Raw genomic sequence first — 16909 nt, forward strand, 5'->3', positions numbered from 1 at the left:
TCGCTGTATTTCTCGTCGTGTGTGAAGACTGGGAAAAGGGACACTAAATGGCCATTCCTAAAAAAAAACAGTGAATAATCTCCATAAACACTTTCGGCCTTGCGCACGGTGTCGCGCAAGCCTGGCTCAACAAGGAATTTCTCGAAAAATCCGGAATTTGGGATATAAGAGTTTGATTATCGTAGTTTTTAAAAATAGTCATACTATTTTTCTAACCTAATAGAAAACCTCGATATTTTGTTGTCGAAGTATGGACGTTATGTAGTTATCATAAATGCTGCGTAACATTTGAATGCTGCAAATGTGTTTTGCCTTTTTTGCCTAGTTTTGCCCTATCGCGCATTTTTTGCCCTAGCTTGTTTTTGCTTTTCTTGCCTTCGTTTGCCCTATCGCGCATGTTTTTGCCCTTTTTTGCCCTATCGCGCACTTTTTTTGCCTTTTTTGCCCTATCGCGCGCTTCTCTAGAATCCTGCTATAAAAATTTTAAAATTTAATGCAACTTCGGAAAATTCATGTTATGAGAGCTCTATCGTTGAACAATTTAGGCAATTTAGGCTAAAATTATTTTCGTTATAGAATGTATATTTCTCCATGCTATTAAGTTTGCAATATTCAAACTCAAACGGGGAGAATTCTTGTCTTGCATAAGAAGATGAGAAGCAAATACCCGAGGAGTTTCAAATTATATCAACAGGCCACCAGCAGCCATTTCTTTCTTCTGGAATTACGTCTGAAAAAGTATATATAATTTGCACTTGTTGTAGATTTCGCTAATGTTCGTAAGAGCTGGTTGATATTGTCTAGGGATAAAAATACGCTTAAACTGTTAAATAGATAGAAAAAACACTTCATAAAAAGCACAATGAAAATGCAGAAAGAGGCAAAAGGGCGAAAAATTTCCACCAGATCAGAGTGAATTGTACCAGGGAAAACTCTGCCAGGTAGGGTCTGAAAACTCAGCAGGTGTCGGGGAGACAAGAAACCACCAGGTATTGTAAGAATCCCCACATGGTCAGGTTTCAGAGGGAGGGGGGGGGCTATTAGAGACAGGAAGGCCTTCAATCTCGTCACCACAAGGACCGGCGGTAAATTAGGCTTTTTTTTGTTTTAAGGCCTGTTTCAATTTACCAAAGCTAGAAATAAAAACAATCCATCGCGCCGCGTATATCTGTAGACGGGGCGGCAGATAAGTGAAACTGTATAACGATAAGGGGAGTAGGATTTCAATTGAAAATACACATCGATTATAAGGGGTGGCGTATTGACAATCAAGTTCCGAGACGTCGAGAAGGCCGTTGTGGAAATCCGAGGAAAACGAGATCTTGCCTTTCTAAAGATCCGACACGAGAATTCGAATCCCCAAAATCCGAGAATTGGAGATGCCTCTAAATTTGGCGAGAAAATCAATATTTCCCCTAGTACAGTGTTTTAACAAATAAAATGAGTTTGGACGACACGGGAACTCTTTTCACTACACACCTTCCCCCTCCCACCTCAAGTTCCTTCATTTATCATATCAGTTGCTCATAAAAGGATTTTCGTACGGAGCTTGTCCGTAGGCCACTTGGCTGGGGTTCTTTCAAATATCTCGAGCAGATGACGAATAGAACCTTCAGGATTCCGGATTCTTCCGCCAATCTTCCCCAACGGAAAACTCGTGACGTAGCCCGCGGCGTTGAATTGTGACGTAACAGGCTTGGATTTAATACACGTTTCACATTAATTCTCGAAAGGTACCTGGTAGTCACATTTTCTGGCATGTACAGATTATGTGACCAACTTCACACATTTGCGCAAATAATAACGAACGTGCAAACTGGCTTTGCACGTGCTAAATATGCTTTCACGATATGACGCAATCTAATCGTATGGGAAATAAACGCGTATGAGATAGGCATATTAGATGTCTGGGTTATGAAGAATAGATATTTAATCGCCACGTGCACACTGTCAATATGGACGGTGTTCTTTTTGGGCGGTGTGTCGATTCTTACGACATACTGTTTGGATAGTTGCTTTAGTCGCAGCACCTTCGCAATATAATTCTCTTGTCTGTTTCTGATTCAGAGATCTAGGCGGTATTCAGCAAGTGGCTTTGCTAACAGCCGGTAATTTTCTGTCGACTTCCAATAATGACAGACGCAAAAGGTGTAAAATAGTATACTATAAATGAATATATGAAAAATTAAATAGACATAAGAAGAAAAAGAACTTCCACAAACATGTATTATTCTAAAAACCGTAAAACATTAAGACATTGTCGTGTTGCGTCTTTTTCTTTCCCTCACGTAGCCTTTTGTTACCGAAGTACTCTGGGTTTTTTGGCTGACATGTTTCCTTTTTTAGAATAACAATTTTTCTTATGTTAGTATGTTTCATGTCTTCTGGTGGTCATTACCTGAAAACTATTTTTTCCTGCGGATTACGCGGTGGTTGTCGAAAACACTTGTACATATACAGTATAACAGCTGTTGAAAGGATTTCCTGATCCAGTCCCTCTGACCGAGTAATACTTACCCATAATCCAATGAGGCATTGTTGTGGTGTATTTTGTTCGCTTCGTGACCCATGTCCCTTTTAGTAGTCGAGAAAAATCCCTCAAAAACCGACGATTAGTCACGTCTCGGATATCAAAAAAGGCCAACGTACCTTGAAGAGTTGCTTGAACCGGGGATGCGGCTTTAGGTCGCTTTTACGAAGACAGTCTAAGCGGTTTTCTCATCGAAACAACAACTTAGCGAGAACAACAACCAATATGGCGTCTGTCCTCCGAAAGTTGGTTCGTAAAGATGCTCGAAATTTGAATGGTAGCGGCTCAGATGCCGAACCCAATGGCCGATACAGCAACAAGACACCATCAGAGCAAACTCTAGATACACGGAAATCCACCAAAGAGAAAAACCCTGATAATAAGGAAAAGAACGAGACTAAAATAGCCGAACCTTCGATGGAAGTTGCAAGGATGTCCTCTTCTCATGCCCAGCGCGTTCGATCCAAGCGGCTCATGAAAGAGTTCCAAGATGTCAGTCGAAAAACCGAACGAATTTTCTCAGCTGAACTAGTCGACGATAATCTATTCGAATGGAATGTCAAGCTACACACAATCGACGGGGACAGTCTACTCTATCGAGACATGGTTGAAACCGGTTCGAAATTTATTTTATTGAATATCACATTTCCCGAGAATTTTCCGTTCGCACCACCGTTTATGCGAGTCCTTGCTCCGCGGATCGAAGGCGGATTTGTTCTCGATGGAGGAGCCATTTGTATGGAACTTCTAACTCCAAAAGGGTGGTCTAGTGCGTACACGGTCGAGGCCGTCGTGTTACAATTCTCCGCGGCCGTGGTTAAGGGAAAGGGCCGAATTGATAGGACTTGTAAAAAGGCTTTTTCCAAGAAGGAGGCCGAATCGGCGTACAAACGACTCGTGAAAACACACGATAAATACGGATGGGTCACCCCTCCGAAAGCAGAAGGCTAATGTCTGGTCTATATCTAGATGTTTTAGCAGCTAGTGTATGTGCTAGTGAATTTAAAGGGAAAGTCATTGTTTATTATTCGCTAGACCCATTGAGGCTAAGAGGCTGTGGTATAGATGCCTGTTGTGGGAATGATTTTTATTTATGCAGGTATCTTAGAATGGTCATCAATTTAGGTAGTTGATGTTGTTGAAGTTGTTTTCTTTATATAACTTCTGTTGAAGTCTGTTTTACTGAGTATTTTGCCAATTTTGTTATTGTTTAGCTATATCTTGAAGTGCCTACTTAAAGGGATTGGTCATTGTTCTTTTCTTTGTATAACATATTTTTCTTTTTATTCTTTTTTGATAAAAGGTATTAGAATATAACGTCAAAAGCTCATTATTCAACCTACAAAAGAATCGAAAAATGTGTGTCCTTGTCACTGCAAAGAAAGTTAATTTATCAAACAAAACGAAAATAGGAACATCTGTTTTTTGTTAATTCTCGTGATGTTGCCTAATAATTATGTTTCAAATTTTGTAAAGTTGAACAAGAGAAATTAACCTTGAGGGCAATTTTAAATGTCTTAAGGTTTTTTTTTTTGAGAATCATCTTTATCCTTTGAATGCTATAATTATAATTTCCTAAAAATGTATGTCCAAGTGCAGAAATTTTGGACATGCAAGCAACTTGCTTTCCCAGTAAGGCAAATTTCATTTAATTGAATGTTCAGATGTTGTAAATAAAATTTCACAAATTTCTTTAACCTGTATATTAGACCTTGATTGATGCAGGACATAATTATCACAACTTTATTGTCAAACATGATTTTTTATGCCTTTTTAAGGCTCCATATTTCACTCAATTGTACTTAAAAAATCAAGATGTGCTTTATAAACTTACAAAATATTCTAAATTTATTTGTTCTCTTTTGCTGTCCTTAAAACGGGTGCATTTTAATGCTGTTGTACTGCTTAGCAACCAGACTATAAACTGAATTGTGAAATGCAATGCTCTTTTTTTTTTCAAAAGATCATTCAACCTGAACTAATATATATATAATTCATTTTAAAAGTATATATCAGTATTACATAACAATTTTCTAGGCCCAGATTATTAAAAATTTTTTCGAGATTTATTTTGCCCTATAATTTCTTATCCTGACTATGGTTGTTTTTTACCTTTCTTCAATTTTTTTAAACTTTTTATCTATACTCTTAAAATCTGTAGTATTCAATCCTTTTGGTAAACTTCTCTATAAAAAATATTAATTTTCTGCTTTTATTGTTTGCAGGTAAGCAGACAACAAAAGCTTACATAAAGTTGGCCTTAAAATTAAAGAAAATAACAACTTAATATTATGTTCTCCTTTGCATAGAATACAGTTGTATAGAAAGTTTTCACAATGTTGCGGCTGCATTCAAAATGCCACAGACTGGTGGGCCATAGCTGTTCCAAAATGATGCGGACAAAGAAGAATTTGACTCTAGTGCCAAAACTCTGCAAGGGAAGCATTCTGGCAACTTTCTATAGCTTCGTCTGTAAACTTCACCTTGTACGACATTTAAGATCAGCTGTGGCATTTCGGATATTTGCGCAACATCGTAAAAACGGCCTATTTTGCTTGCTCCATAGTATCTGTTTAGCTTAGGCTTAGAAAATTCATCTATATTAGTTTATAGTTTATTGTTAAGGTAGAATTCAGCAAAGTGACTTTCTCAGATACCTTTCCTGCAGTGATACATACCCTTGTATATATACATACACCAGTGTTTGAAAGATGCAAATTTAAACACAGAATTTCCCAAGCAATATATTAACTCAATTCACAACACAATGCAATTTATTAAATGTATAGTAGGGATAATAAACTTGTCATCTGTAAAAAAAATTGTATTTTTGACTTTTTTGAGTTTTTATTACGTGAATCTTCTGCCTGGTGCACAAAGCGTCAGAAAGAAATATTGGTTTTCTCTTTTCAAATGCCATGGACTGATGAGTGTTGGCTTATTGTTTGAGCCTTTTGTAATACTCAACACAGGTATCTCATCACAGCTTTGCTGGCTTGTTTCACCTTGTTCTTGTGTCTCCATCACTATTTTCAGCTAAGCCTTAGCTAAATCACTAAACTAGGGCATATTATCAAGCATTTAAGAGGGGAGAGATATGCAGGTGGATTGCCTTTGTGCCCAAAACCCAGTCTTTTTTTTTTATTCCACTCCTCCCATGGAAATCTTGTTAACATGCCTTGTGTGTTCGATTGGTTTGTTCTCTCAAGAAACTCATATAGCACAATGATTATCTCTATTTAATGAAGATGTATATGATTTGTTCACTTGTCCAACATCAACATTGATTTTACTCTCATTTTTGTCCAATGTCTTGTCTTCTGGCATAACAAAGTCAGAAAAAGAGTCAAGCTTAACTGGAAATTGGTTGAAACATTCAGGATCATCTCTTGAGCAGTGAAAAAAGGAAAACACTTCTAGGCTTTGAGATACATGTGGTGGAAGTAACAGCAGGTCGTTAAGGTATTTAGCTATTTTGGGTCTCCTTTCCTCTGCCAACCTCTGGTCACTCTTCTTGAGAATTTCCCTGCCTGTAATCAGACACACAAGTTATCAGCTGGTATTGTCAATGTTGTTGAACTTGAGAAAAAGTCTACAGCTTTTGCATTGAAGGATGGACTCTTCATTGGCATAACTTATTTCTGGTGATGGGACAACTCCAAACTGTCTACCCGCTAAGCTGAAACCACCAACCCCACCCCTTTCTAGGTTAGGAAATATTTTGATATAATTAGATGTCAGAACTGAAAAAGAAGAGAAAAAGAAAGTTCTTTAGGATTTAAGCCTTGTCATACCACAAGTAGCTGTTGCCATTTTTAAATAAGAGGATTTTTTTATCAGAGATGAAAAATAGTTGTTTGAGTTATCAAAGTATAGATGATTCAGAAATCATATCGTTACACTAGTTTGAATCAGTTTTATTATATGGAGGTCCAATAGCGTGCAGGTCATCCCTCTTTTCTCCATTAATGTAAATGTATGCATGCACCATTCTTCTATATACCCCCCCCCTTTTTTTTAATGCTGGGATACCCCCTGACTACTACCCATCCCCGGTGGTAAAGCAAGGGGCATGTACTGGACAGTATCCATTCTCTGAACCACCCCATAATCAAGAAAATAAACATCACTTTCTCTAAGAATACGACGAATCCATTTTGGGATGAAGTTCGGATGAATGGGGCAATTGCAACATGAAAACACCAGTGAATTTCCCTCCATCGACCGTTCTACTCGAAGCTGCTACCCGAGGAGACATCGAAGAAGGTATGATAGGGAAATCCGTCTAGAAACTTGTGTTTACTTTGACTAGAGACTCATTTGATTCCAATTGTCATTAGAATAAAGCCATTCACTTCTAAAACTCTGTTCTGTGTTGCAGTGATTTTATTAGAATCGACGTCGCTCCTACCTGGAAGAAATGGTATTGTTCGCACTTTCCTTTTTCCTCTGCCTGCCTCTTCCGCGAAATTATTAAGAAGTTTGCACTGCAAGTCAAAGAATTCACTGTAGCTCCTCCAAATCGTGCCACTGGTGCCGTCCGACCAAATCAAATTCAGCACAAATACGAACTGCTTCTTCTTGCCGCGAGTTCTTTCTCGTATCCCTGTCACCTCGGCTACCTTGACGTGTGTCTGCTTTGGAAGACTGGAGCTATTTTCGAAGCCTGTTTCGATAGGAAGTTTATCGTTCATGGTTTGTTGTTTATTTGGTTTGCGATATTATTCGGATGTCGCAATATGTTATAAATTCAAAGGTGTAACTTGAGTAAACAAGCAAGGCCGGTACACTACCTATTTTTAAAGTCGGCTACTTCCGGTCTGAATAGGAACGGAAAAGAAATCTATCCTTGGAAATCTGCAGAACAGAGCAAAGCAAATAAGCTTTGTTGCACCAAGCAAAAATTAGTATTTACCTGAAAACTAATGTTTATCTAAACCTAAATATTTAGGCTTTACTTGAAATAAATTGGTGATTTTGATAAATAGGTGATCTTCTGGGCCCTTGTGTAAACTTGACAACATATCGCTCTAAGCAGATTGTTTTGATTGAAAATTTTGGTTTATACATAATATTTTTTTCAAAACATCACGATATCTAAGTTTCATTTCCGGTAAAGATTTTAATGATCGAACCAATCATATTTGTCTTAGTCCACATTTCGTAAATGTAACAGGATTTCATTAATTAAGTCTTTGTTCTTCCTGCGTTGGTGTCTCCGTGTTTTTAGCAGAAAACTATAAAATTACACCTATCTTTGATCAAAAGTTCTGTTGGGACCGGAAGTAGTTGCGATGCACCATGGAATCGCCCTGACCATATATGGAGTATGGTATTCCATTTGGAGTTGTCAATGGATTTGGTCGGACTGCAGTAATGTGACATGCCGTCGAGAAAACTTAAATATTTCCCTGCCAGGATTAATTTAGCCTTTATCAGAAAATTTTAAGAAGAATGGATGCTTAAAGTGTCAGAGGAGTTGATTTTTTACAACTTTAGGGCAATTCACTTGGGTAAAATCAAGATCAAAGATGGCGGAACATCTAGAGTTGGTCGCTGAAATTCCCAAAGTTGAGAAACTGACCGTACAGGAACGCTTGGAATATGCCAAAAAACGGCGGGCTCAACAGTTAAAACGATGGGAAAGAGAAAAAGATAACATGTATGGACCACCGCCGGCAAAGAAAAAGCCTTCGTCGTTAAGACCAGTGAATTTCCCTCCATCGACCGTTCTACTCGAAGCTGCTACCCGAGGAGACATCGAAGAAGGTATGATAGTGAAATCCGTCTAGAAACTTGTGTTTACTTTGACTAGAGACACATTTGATTCCAATTGTCATTAGAATAAAGCCATTCACTTCTAAAACCCTGTGCTGTGTTGCAGTGAAAGCCTTGCTGGAGTCAGGAATAGATCCAAATCTAGCAAACGAAGATGGTTTGACCGGCCTTCACCAGGTTTGTATCTATATCCTCTAATTTCTTTATCATATCAACAGAGTCCCCAGAGATAAAGTTAATTTTGTAGTTTAAACACTTCTGATTAAAAAAGTCAGAATGTTTGTTTTGAACTATAAAGGCTTCAGCATTTAGGTATAAGCGAACTAATATCTTGAGTGACGGATTTCTAAGTACAAAATATCAACTCAACAACTTTGATGGTTTTTCGACAAACTCCATAATACCTACTGTAGTAGCCATTAACTCACAAATCAAAATTTGAAAGCCTGTTTCAGATTATTTTGGTACAGATACCATTTTATTTTAACTGTTGCTAGAATTATTCAACTCAGTTTGAAATACACCGAGTAATTGGAACAAAAATGATAACTTATCAAATTGTTTAGTCGCTTTTGTTGTTGCTCCAAACTTATTATTTTCAATTTGGTCGCCCGGGTTGGATTATTCTTAATCTGTTAAAAATGCTCATGACTAACATCAACACTGGTGATTAATTATTGTGAAACGTCTTGAAATTAATTTATCGGCACATTAAGGGTTTTTTTATTGTTTACATTTCCAGTAGTTTTGTAGACATTTCTTGAGTCAAAGCGCTTTCCCAACAAGCTGTCAACTAGCTACTGAATGGCTTTTCAGTTGTATTTATTGGTTTAGCCAAAAATAATAATAAACAGCTTCTTCAGTTTTTTGGGTATTTAAGCATTCTCATATGGATCCAATTGTATTAAAAGACAATATTTATTTGTTGCTTTTTATTTCCAGGCTTGTATTGATGGTAATGAAGACATAATCAATTTATTCCTGGAAAAAGGTGCTAGTCTGGATGCTACTGATAGAGAGCTCTGGACACCTCTGCATGCAGCGACTGCTTGTGGAAACATTGATGTTGTGGAGTACTTGATGGACGAAGGGGCCAACATAGTTGCTGTGAACTCAGACGGGAACATGCCCATTGATTTGGTTGGCGAAGACGACGATGAACTAAGGGAGGTTCTTGAAGCTGAAATGGAAGAGCAAGGTAAAAAGGCCTTTTAGATTACTCTGAAAGTGTCAGTTGAATGCTAGCCCTTTTTGGGAATAATGTGAAAGATATTTTTTAAATCTAGGAAACAGGAATGAACAGGAATAAAATAAACAGGAACAAACAGGAATAAAATGACTAAAAAAGCTCATACACTACTTTATTTTAAAGGAATAGAATAATTTAATTAAACAGTGTCATTTTTTAAATATTTTTTTATTTAGATATTTAGACTCTGTAATTCCCCTGTGGGTACCAGTTAATATTCAAGATCTTTATACAGGTTATACAGAGCAGAAGATAGAGGAAATCAAAGAGTTGGGAGAGCGTTGCATGTTAGCGGAGATCAAAGATGCAGCAACAAAAGACGACGATCTTGATAGACCTGTTACTGAACAGGGGGCAACTCTGGTATGTTTCAGATGGCAACTCTGGTATGTTTCAGGGGGCAACTCTGGTATGTTTCAGATGGCAACTCTGGTATGTTTCAGGGGGCAACTCTGGTATGTTTCAGGGGGCAACTCTGGTATGTTTCAGATGGCAACTCTGGTATGTTTCAGGGGGCAACTCTGGTATGTTTCAGGGGGCAACTCTGGTATGTTTCAGATGGCAACTCTGGTATGTTTCAGGGGGCAACTCTGGTGTGCTTCTTTACAAAGGCTCTAAATATATAATATAACATAACGTAACATAACATAATGTAACATAACATAATATAATATAATATATTTAAATAACTACCTATAGTTAGTTGCCTGAGAGTTCCTTTTTATGATCTTCCCTTTCCTTTTTCAATTCTTAATGTTTATGTTGACAGCTGCACATTGCAACAGCAAACGGTTATGCCGATGTGGTGGAATTTCTTCTTGAGCATGGTGTGTCAGTTGATGCTAAAGACAAGGACGGCTGGGAGCCCATCCATGGTGCTGCCGTATGGGGAAATGTGAGTCTATCATTTTTGAGTATTCAAATTATGCAACAATAGGTTATTATTATACCTCTTAAAAAATGCAAAAAAATCCTAATTTGATTGTATAAAAGTGTCTGTTAGTTCAACATAGACAGGAGTGAGTTTTGGGGCCAGAGCAGGCAAGTCCTGTACAGGGAAGGGTTGCCCTAGGGGACAGACAGACAGACAGACAGACAGACAGACAGACAGACAGACAGACAGACAGACAGACAGACAGACAGACAGACAAAGTAGCAGAATGTCCCTGTTGATTCCCTATTGCTTTGAATGGATGGAACTGGTTGTGAGAAACCTTTAAATAAGGAGGGGAATTTATGCAGAGACATGCAGCTCTGTGTAGATTCCATATAGTGGAATTAACATTCACTTAATCATTTAATAATTATCTTTTAAGGAAAATGTGATACAGCTGCTTGTTGAATCAGGAGCTGACCTGGACGCAAAGACACCTACTGGAGACACGCCCCTTAGTAAGTAATATCCTCAACCAGAGGGAGGTACTTAGGTATTAACTTGATAGGGGGGAGATTTTTTTATAAGATTTTAAGAATATGTTGTGGGTAATTTTTTTTTTCAATATTTTACACTGAGAAATGCTGAAGACGTTTAAATGTGCAGAAGGGTTGTGTGTCAGAGACACATTTTCATTTAACTCACAGTGATATGCAGTTTTCCTGTATTACCCTAGCATGCAACTGTTAATGTGAACAAATTTATTCTAAAAGTGAAATTAAAGATTTGCAATCACGCATTGTATCATTAGCATAATGTGAATGACGTCAGTTTTTAAAACTGTTTCTTTCAGCTCTTTGTGAAGATCCTGATCTACAGACCTTTATTGTCGATTTGAAGAACAAAGTCAAAGCCAACAAAGTGAAGACAGGTCGGAGGAAACGAAGCAACTCCAGATCGTAAGTCTAATTAAGTGTATCTTATCCGTGGACTTTTAAAATACATCTGAATTTCCTAAGTAATAAAGTAATATGTGGTATTACGTAGCTAGAGTGATTGCCAATAAAATCAAATTCAATCAATTTGTTATCAATTCTTTGATACATCGAAGCTGGTCTTCTTCTCTAAATTTTGCAAGATGCAGAATAAGTTTTTTGCATTGTTGTTATGCTTGGCTTACCAGCTCGTTTCTATATGTATAGGTTATCTGTGAAGAGGACAAGCCTTAAAGACAAGATCACCATCTCACAGAATGAGGCCAAGGCAGAAGCAGTGCTCCGTGTCCATCCACAATTGGCATTCCTGATTCCGGTAAATTAAATTTCAGTAGCCGATCTGTACAGGACCCAAAACGATCCCCAAAATTATACAATTGATCCCGGGACCCAAAAATGATCCCCAGGAGCTCCTGAAGTGAACCCCAAGGAATTGCACAAAAGCAAACAAAAGAAATGTGGAAGGATTGGCTTTCAGTTAAAAAAAAACACATGAAACATTTTTGTGTTATTTGTGATAGTATCAAGGAAATTTACCTTAACTAAAACCATAGTATTAAGATTTGAATATACGAATGCACGGAAATACAGTGGTTGAGTCAGAAATTGGGGTCAAATAACAATTTACATGAAATTCAAATCTCAAATAATATTGCTTTCAACAAAAGCCACATCTCTTAATATTTTGCAACGGTAGTAGAAGGGTTGTTCGAGTGCATTACTCGGTGTGCTTTTGTCATTTCATCTTCTCGGCCAAACTGGCTACCTAAAATGTGTTGGCAAATATTTTCTTGTGTGAACATGGGTTTTGTGGTGAAATTTATTTTTTGTTGTCAAATGAATATAGATTTTAAGGGTGATGTTTACCGGAAACGAGATTTATTGTGTCAGAGTCATGTGTTTCGAGTGTGATGGAAGGTCAAAAGTTTGGTTGTTCTGAGCAAGGCTGTGCTATGTTTACAGTTTGTGTGAACGCCCCCCCCCCCCAACCCACAACAGCCGAAAGTCCACTTTCGGTTCTCAATAGACGTGCAATTTGTAGACTAACTATAAAGCATAAGCAAGAAACCATGGCATAAGCTAGATCACTCTGCGTATGTCATTAATCCATAAGTCAGACTTTATTTGTAGCCAAATCCGACAATGAACCTCCCGTGGAGATAATGCAAAGGCATAAAAAATCCCTTTTTGTTCTTTCGGGGGTGGTCAGATTTTTATCAAAAAACTACCCCCCCCCCCCCCCACTCCCCACTTTTTCGGATTCCCCCCCCCCCCCCCCCCCAAGAAAAATTCTGGTTACGGGCCTGGTTTAAGTATGTTGTATTCCTTTCAGCAACAATTTAAAGTTGTGTATTTGTTTTTGGAATCTGTTTATGGGTTTACCGCTGGGGCGATGTAATTGATAGAAGTATTGTATTGGAATTTAAGTTTTTTTTAGGTCAAATTGTTTAGAAATAGAGTCGCTGTAAACCCTAAATTATGATTTAAGATTTCCAAGGGGGGGTTGATTTCCGGGACTCCTTGATATTGTTTTTGGTGCCGAGATCAGTTGGGGTACTTTTGGGGATCATTTCGGGTCCTTAAATTCACAAATTTGACTCCCGCTATATTTTATGTATTGGTGATATACTTTGGATCAGTCCCTCCCATTTTTTTTCAAAATGTAGGTCATCCAGTCTCCAACCATATTTCGTTTCAGTTCCAATTCAATTTATCTCGTTGCTGGTGAGCCATCGACACATACTGAACACTGAGTCTCATCTGTTTTGGAGCCCTATAACTCCCATTCGGAATGCTGCCACTAGTTTTGTCCCACCCCATTCATGATAACCCATTTTTTTTTTGTAGAGTGAAGAGCGAGCAAAATTGGCGGGAATCAAACCGGAAGAAGTCAAACCGGAAGAAGTCAAACCGTCTGATGTGACACCTGCAGCTACCACAGGTACCCCAACCAAGAATTCCACAACGACCAGTCCCGAGACCAGGGATAATGCACATGCGCGAACGAAAGAGACCGCTGGCCCTCCTTCTCCGACCAAGGTAACCCCGCCACGATCAGCTGAGGACTCGATCCGATCCCGAGATCGGGAACGGGACAGTCCCGCAAGGTTGCGGGACCGAGGCGGAGGGAGCCCTGTGAAGGAGATGGACATCCCTATACGAGGTAAAATAGATAGCCCCACTCGTAAAACAGAGAAGGAAAATGTTGAACCGAACAGACGGTTGCGCGAAATCTCGGTCGCCGACTCGAGGACGCAAGCAAAAGGTATAACGAATGCAGAAGTCCGAGAGCGCGAAAAAATAGGAGAAATGGGCGAAATACGACGCGAAGAAGGTCGTCATGCAGCTCCAAGCCTAAATGAACCAACTGCCGATAACAGAGCTCAAAATAGAGACACGCCAAGACAGGCGCCAGCCGCCAAAACACATTCCTCGTCCACAGTACCAAGAAGTGGCTCTCCCCCAGTTTCTTCCTCGCGTCCTGCGCAGAAGCCAACTTCGCAAACCGCTCTACCAAGCACTGAAATCTCCGGCACAGGATCGCTACCCAAATCCACCAAATCGAGGCCCGCTCCAGCTCCCCCTCTTCAACACTCGTCTGGGAGTCTGAGTCGAAATTTCGAGAAGTCCGACACATCTGGCTACCCAGAGTCCTTCAGTAAGAGGTCACGTGGTTCGAGGGAGAATATCGTCGATGTTGCCGCAGCAGGAAGATTGAGTGAGTAATGAAAATTAGATTATCTTTCCATTCGCGAGAACTTAGTGGCAGGCTAGCAGGCTCGACATATTGGTCATTGGGAAATTTCAATATGTAGAAAATCAAAGGCTCTTTGAGCCAACTCGTGAATGCAAATTTATTTTATTAGTTATTTTCTTGTGTGCATGTATACAGGATACTGAACAAAGGATGAACACATCCAAGATGCTGAGTACATAAAAATGTCCTTTTACCTTTTTTCTTGGTCATGACACCAAGAACAGTATAATTATCTATTATTATCATAAAAAGTAAAAAAAAAACAACGTATGTTGGTTTTTATACGACTTGATATCCCCTTACCCCTTCCCCCTTCCCAACACCCCTTTAGCATGTGGTGATGTAATATCTTTAACAATTCCAGCGAGACCTGATCCCAAAGCTGTATCCGTCGGTGATGTCAAGATTTCATCAGGGACGCACCCTCCCCTGCAGAACGCTGACCGATCGCAGGCGCAACCAGGAGCCCCCTACCAGACACACAAGGCCAACAACACAAGACCTCCGTCTGCTGGCTCGACCCCTGGTCAGCGAACAGCAGGCTCAAACCAAGGTCTGCAATCTGTTGGTCAGCAGAATAACGATAAGGCGCGCGATCAGAACGCTGAGAAAGTGCGCGTGCAAGACGACATGAAAATGCGGGAGAAGAAATCCTGTTGTGTACTCATGTAAGAATGCCTCCTTACTATTAGACAAGATTGGGCTTTGCGCGAAACATCATCGGGACGAAAGGGATCAAGGGAAATCTAGTTGAAGGATGCTATATTGATTATGAGATAAACGTCCATCCCATAATCCACTGCGCGTCCACACAAAAAAAGACTGCACTAGGAATATAATAGAATTTGGGTTTCAATTAGAAGCCAGATAGTAACAATTAGAAAAGCATCGAGGATATCTCGTCCAGTTCTCAATAGACCATATATGGCAGACTCGTGCCCAATCCTCTCGGTGGCACATACTCTACCGCGCAAGGCATCACGGGCCTTGGCAATTACCGAAAGTCTTCTTGTTGCCCTTCCCATAATTCTTATCAAGAGACCATGATGTAAGAGAACGAATCCCCCGTATTAGGGTATGTTCCAATGATGACGTCCGTGAAAACTATTTTTAGAACAAGCAGTTATTTTTAGATACGTCTCTGATTGGTTAGCGCTCACGTTTCCTAGCAACATAAGTCTTACGCGCGATCACATCTTGAGCAATGTGATCCGGCAAAGGATGTTTCGGAAATCTTTTGACCGAAAATACCTTCCTTTTTTTTACGAACGCTGTAAAAATGATCTTCCATAGAGTACGCTGGAGCTAATCAACCGTTTCTGGGACATTAAAATGCATAAAGTGCGTGATTTTAGGCTCTGGGACCAACTTCCCCAGTAAGAGTTTTCACTAATGATTCGCAAATTATAACACAACAATCAATCATAAATCTGTGTTTACAAAACACAATTCTCTTCCAATTCCCTTGTAATGAAAAAGATACATCCAGAACTTAATACCATTATATTCACACCGATATCAGAAAAAAAAAAGATTTCAAGTCTTTATAATGAAGTTAATCTTATTCCAGTGACAAGGGTTCCTTGAGTGACACGATTTCTGAAAATTTGCGTGAAAAATTGAAGTTCATTAATCTAAAAATGTTATAAATCAAAGAAATATAAAGGCCTTCTTGTATTAAAATACATAACATAGACTCTGAGAATGCCTAGGTATTCTATCTCACCGAATTGCAGAGAAAAAAAAACTTTTTAGGAGTCTGCACGATGCATCTTGAATGAACTCCGAATTCACCGTCTCCCCGACGTCTTCCCGTTCAATTATTTATATAGCATATAGATAACTTCACATTAGATAACTTAACAGTTAACAGGACACCACCCCATGAGTAGCATTGTGATCATGAATCTTGAAGAGCAGCTAAAAGGATAAAAACAGGTAGCCAACGAAGTAAAGAAGTGCAGAGGGAAAAAGTTTGTTGTGAAAATGTACTAGCTCGCGAGGTGCCCATAACCAAATATGGCGCGACGAACCATAAATGGATGCTATGATTGACAAGCTCGCGCAATCTAAAAATAGCTTTCATGGACGACATCATGGGCCACGGGGATTCGTTCTCTTATATCATGGTCTCTTGTTCTTATCTAGGGTTCATTTATTCGGACTTTCTCCCATTTTTACCGTGAGCTCTTTCACACTTGTTTGGAATGATTAGTCTCTTTCGTTGTATAAAAATGGCCATTGTTAATTCTTTGGCTCTACTTTCATCTTCCATTTACATTTCGTTTTTAATACACTTTTGCTGGACAGAAGTATTGTCGAGTGTTTGCTTCCTAGAATAACCTTCCGGTAACGGTTCTCGAAAACCGATAGTATACAACTTCCAAGGTGTCAACTCAATACTTCTTTTTAACCTGATTGAAAGTTGTAAAAATCTGTTAATATTTTCTTATGTGCCAGAATTGGTTTGACTGTTTTGTTTGGTTTCTGAAGTCATAGGGCGAAATACTTAAAAAGTTGGTAGTGTAGTAACTTTTCGCATATTTTTATTAAAAAAATTGTTTGGATATAAATGATAGCTAGAACATAATTTAGTTAGGGAATTCAAAATAAAGATCGACATTTCGAGTTCGAAAGTGTTCCACGTTATTATCGCAAAGCACATACAGCGGAATCGCTATGTAACCTACTTCTATTAAAGGGACACCCTGTATGCGGACACCAT

At 38.9% G+C, this 16909-nt stretch overlaps 3 protein-coding genes across 4 annotated transcripts; 2 read left to right on the top strand and 1 right to left on the bottom strand.

Moving 5' to 3' along the window:
- The first annotated feature begins 2507 nt into the window (after positions 1–2507).
- LOC5508061 (ubiquitin-conjugating enzyme E2Q-like protein 1) lies at positions 2508–5352 on the top strand. Its single transcript, XM_032376793.2, has one exon. The coding sequence runs from the start codon at positions 2756–2758 to the stop codon at positions 3479–3481; it is 726 nt and encodes a 241-aa protein (XP_032232684.1). The 5' UTR covers positions 2508–2755; the 3' UTR covers positions 3482–5352.
- On the bottom strand, positions 5287–7224 carry LOC5508052 (SH3 and PX domain-containing protein 2A). The gene is made up of 2 exons (XM_032376794.2): positions 6942–7224; positions 5287–6060 (listed from the first exon to the last, which is right to left on the bottom strand). The coding sequence occupies exons 1-2, from the start codon at positions 7222–7224 to the stop codon at positions 5744–5746; spliced, it is 600 nt and encodes a 199-aa protein (XP_032232685.1). The 3' UTR covers positions 5287–5743.
- LOC116615282 (protein phosphatase 1 regulatory subunit 16A) lies at positions 6604–16820 on the top strand. Of its 2 annotated transcripts, none has more exons than XM_032376792.2 (10): positions 6604–6796; positions 8415–8485; positions 9251–9506; positions 9793–9920; positions 10327–10452; positions 10874–10949; positions 11285–11390; positions 11634–11742; positions 13275–14145; positions 14549–16820. In XM_032376792.2, the coding sequence occupies exons 1-10, from the start codon at positions 6724–6726 to the stop codon at positions 14854–14856; spliced, it is 2124 nt and encodes a 707-aa protein (XP_032232683.2). In that variant the 5' UTR covers positions 6604–6723; the 3' UTR covers positions 14857–16820. The 2 variants fall into 2 exon arrangements, with proteins under 2 accessions (XP_032232683.2, XP_032232682.2); XM_032376791.2 differs by lacking the exon at positions 6604–6796 and adding an exon at positions 7315–8299.
- The last annotated feature ends 89 nt before the right edge of the window (positions 16821–16909 follow it).

The sequence above is a fragment of the Nematostella vectensis genome, chromosome 13 (assembly GCF_932526225.1).
Source record: "Nematostella vectensis chromosome 13, jaNemVect1.1, whole genome shotgun sequence".
NCBI lineage: Eukaryota > Metazoa > Cnidaria > Anthozoa > Actiniaria > Edwardsiidae > Nematostella > Nematostella vectensis.

Excerpts from the sequence above, each read along its gene's own strand:
- LOC116615282 (XM_032376791.2), top strand. The coding sequence starts at position 8,062 with ATGGCGGAACATCTAGAGTTGGTCGCTGAAATTCCCAAAGTTGAGAAA. Across the intron at positions 8,486-9,250 it reads GTTTGACCGGCCTTCACCAG|GCTTGTATTGATGGTAATGA; the intron begins GTTTGTATCTAT and ends TTTTATTTCCAG. Across the intron at positions 10,453-10,873 it reads GTGCTGCCGTATGGGGAAAT|GAAAATGTGATACAGCTGCT; the intron begins GTGAGTCTATCA and ends TTATCTTTTAAG.
- LOC5508061 (XM_032376793.2), top strand. The coding sequence starts at position 2,756 with ATGGCGTCTGTCCTCCGAAAGTTGGTTCGTAAAGATGCTCGAAATTTG.
- LOC5508052 (XM_032376794.2), bottom strand. The coding sequence starts at position 7,224 with ATGAACGATAAACTTCCTATCGAAACAGGCTTCGAAAATAGCTCCAGT. Across the intron at positions 6,061-6,941 it reads AACAATACCATTTCTTCCAG|GCAGGGAAATTCTCAAGAAG; the intron begins GTAGGAGCGACG and ends GTCTGATTACAG.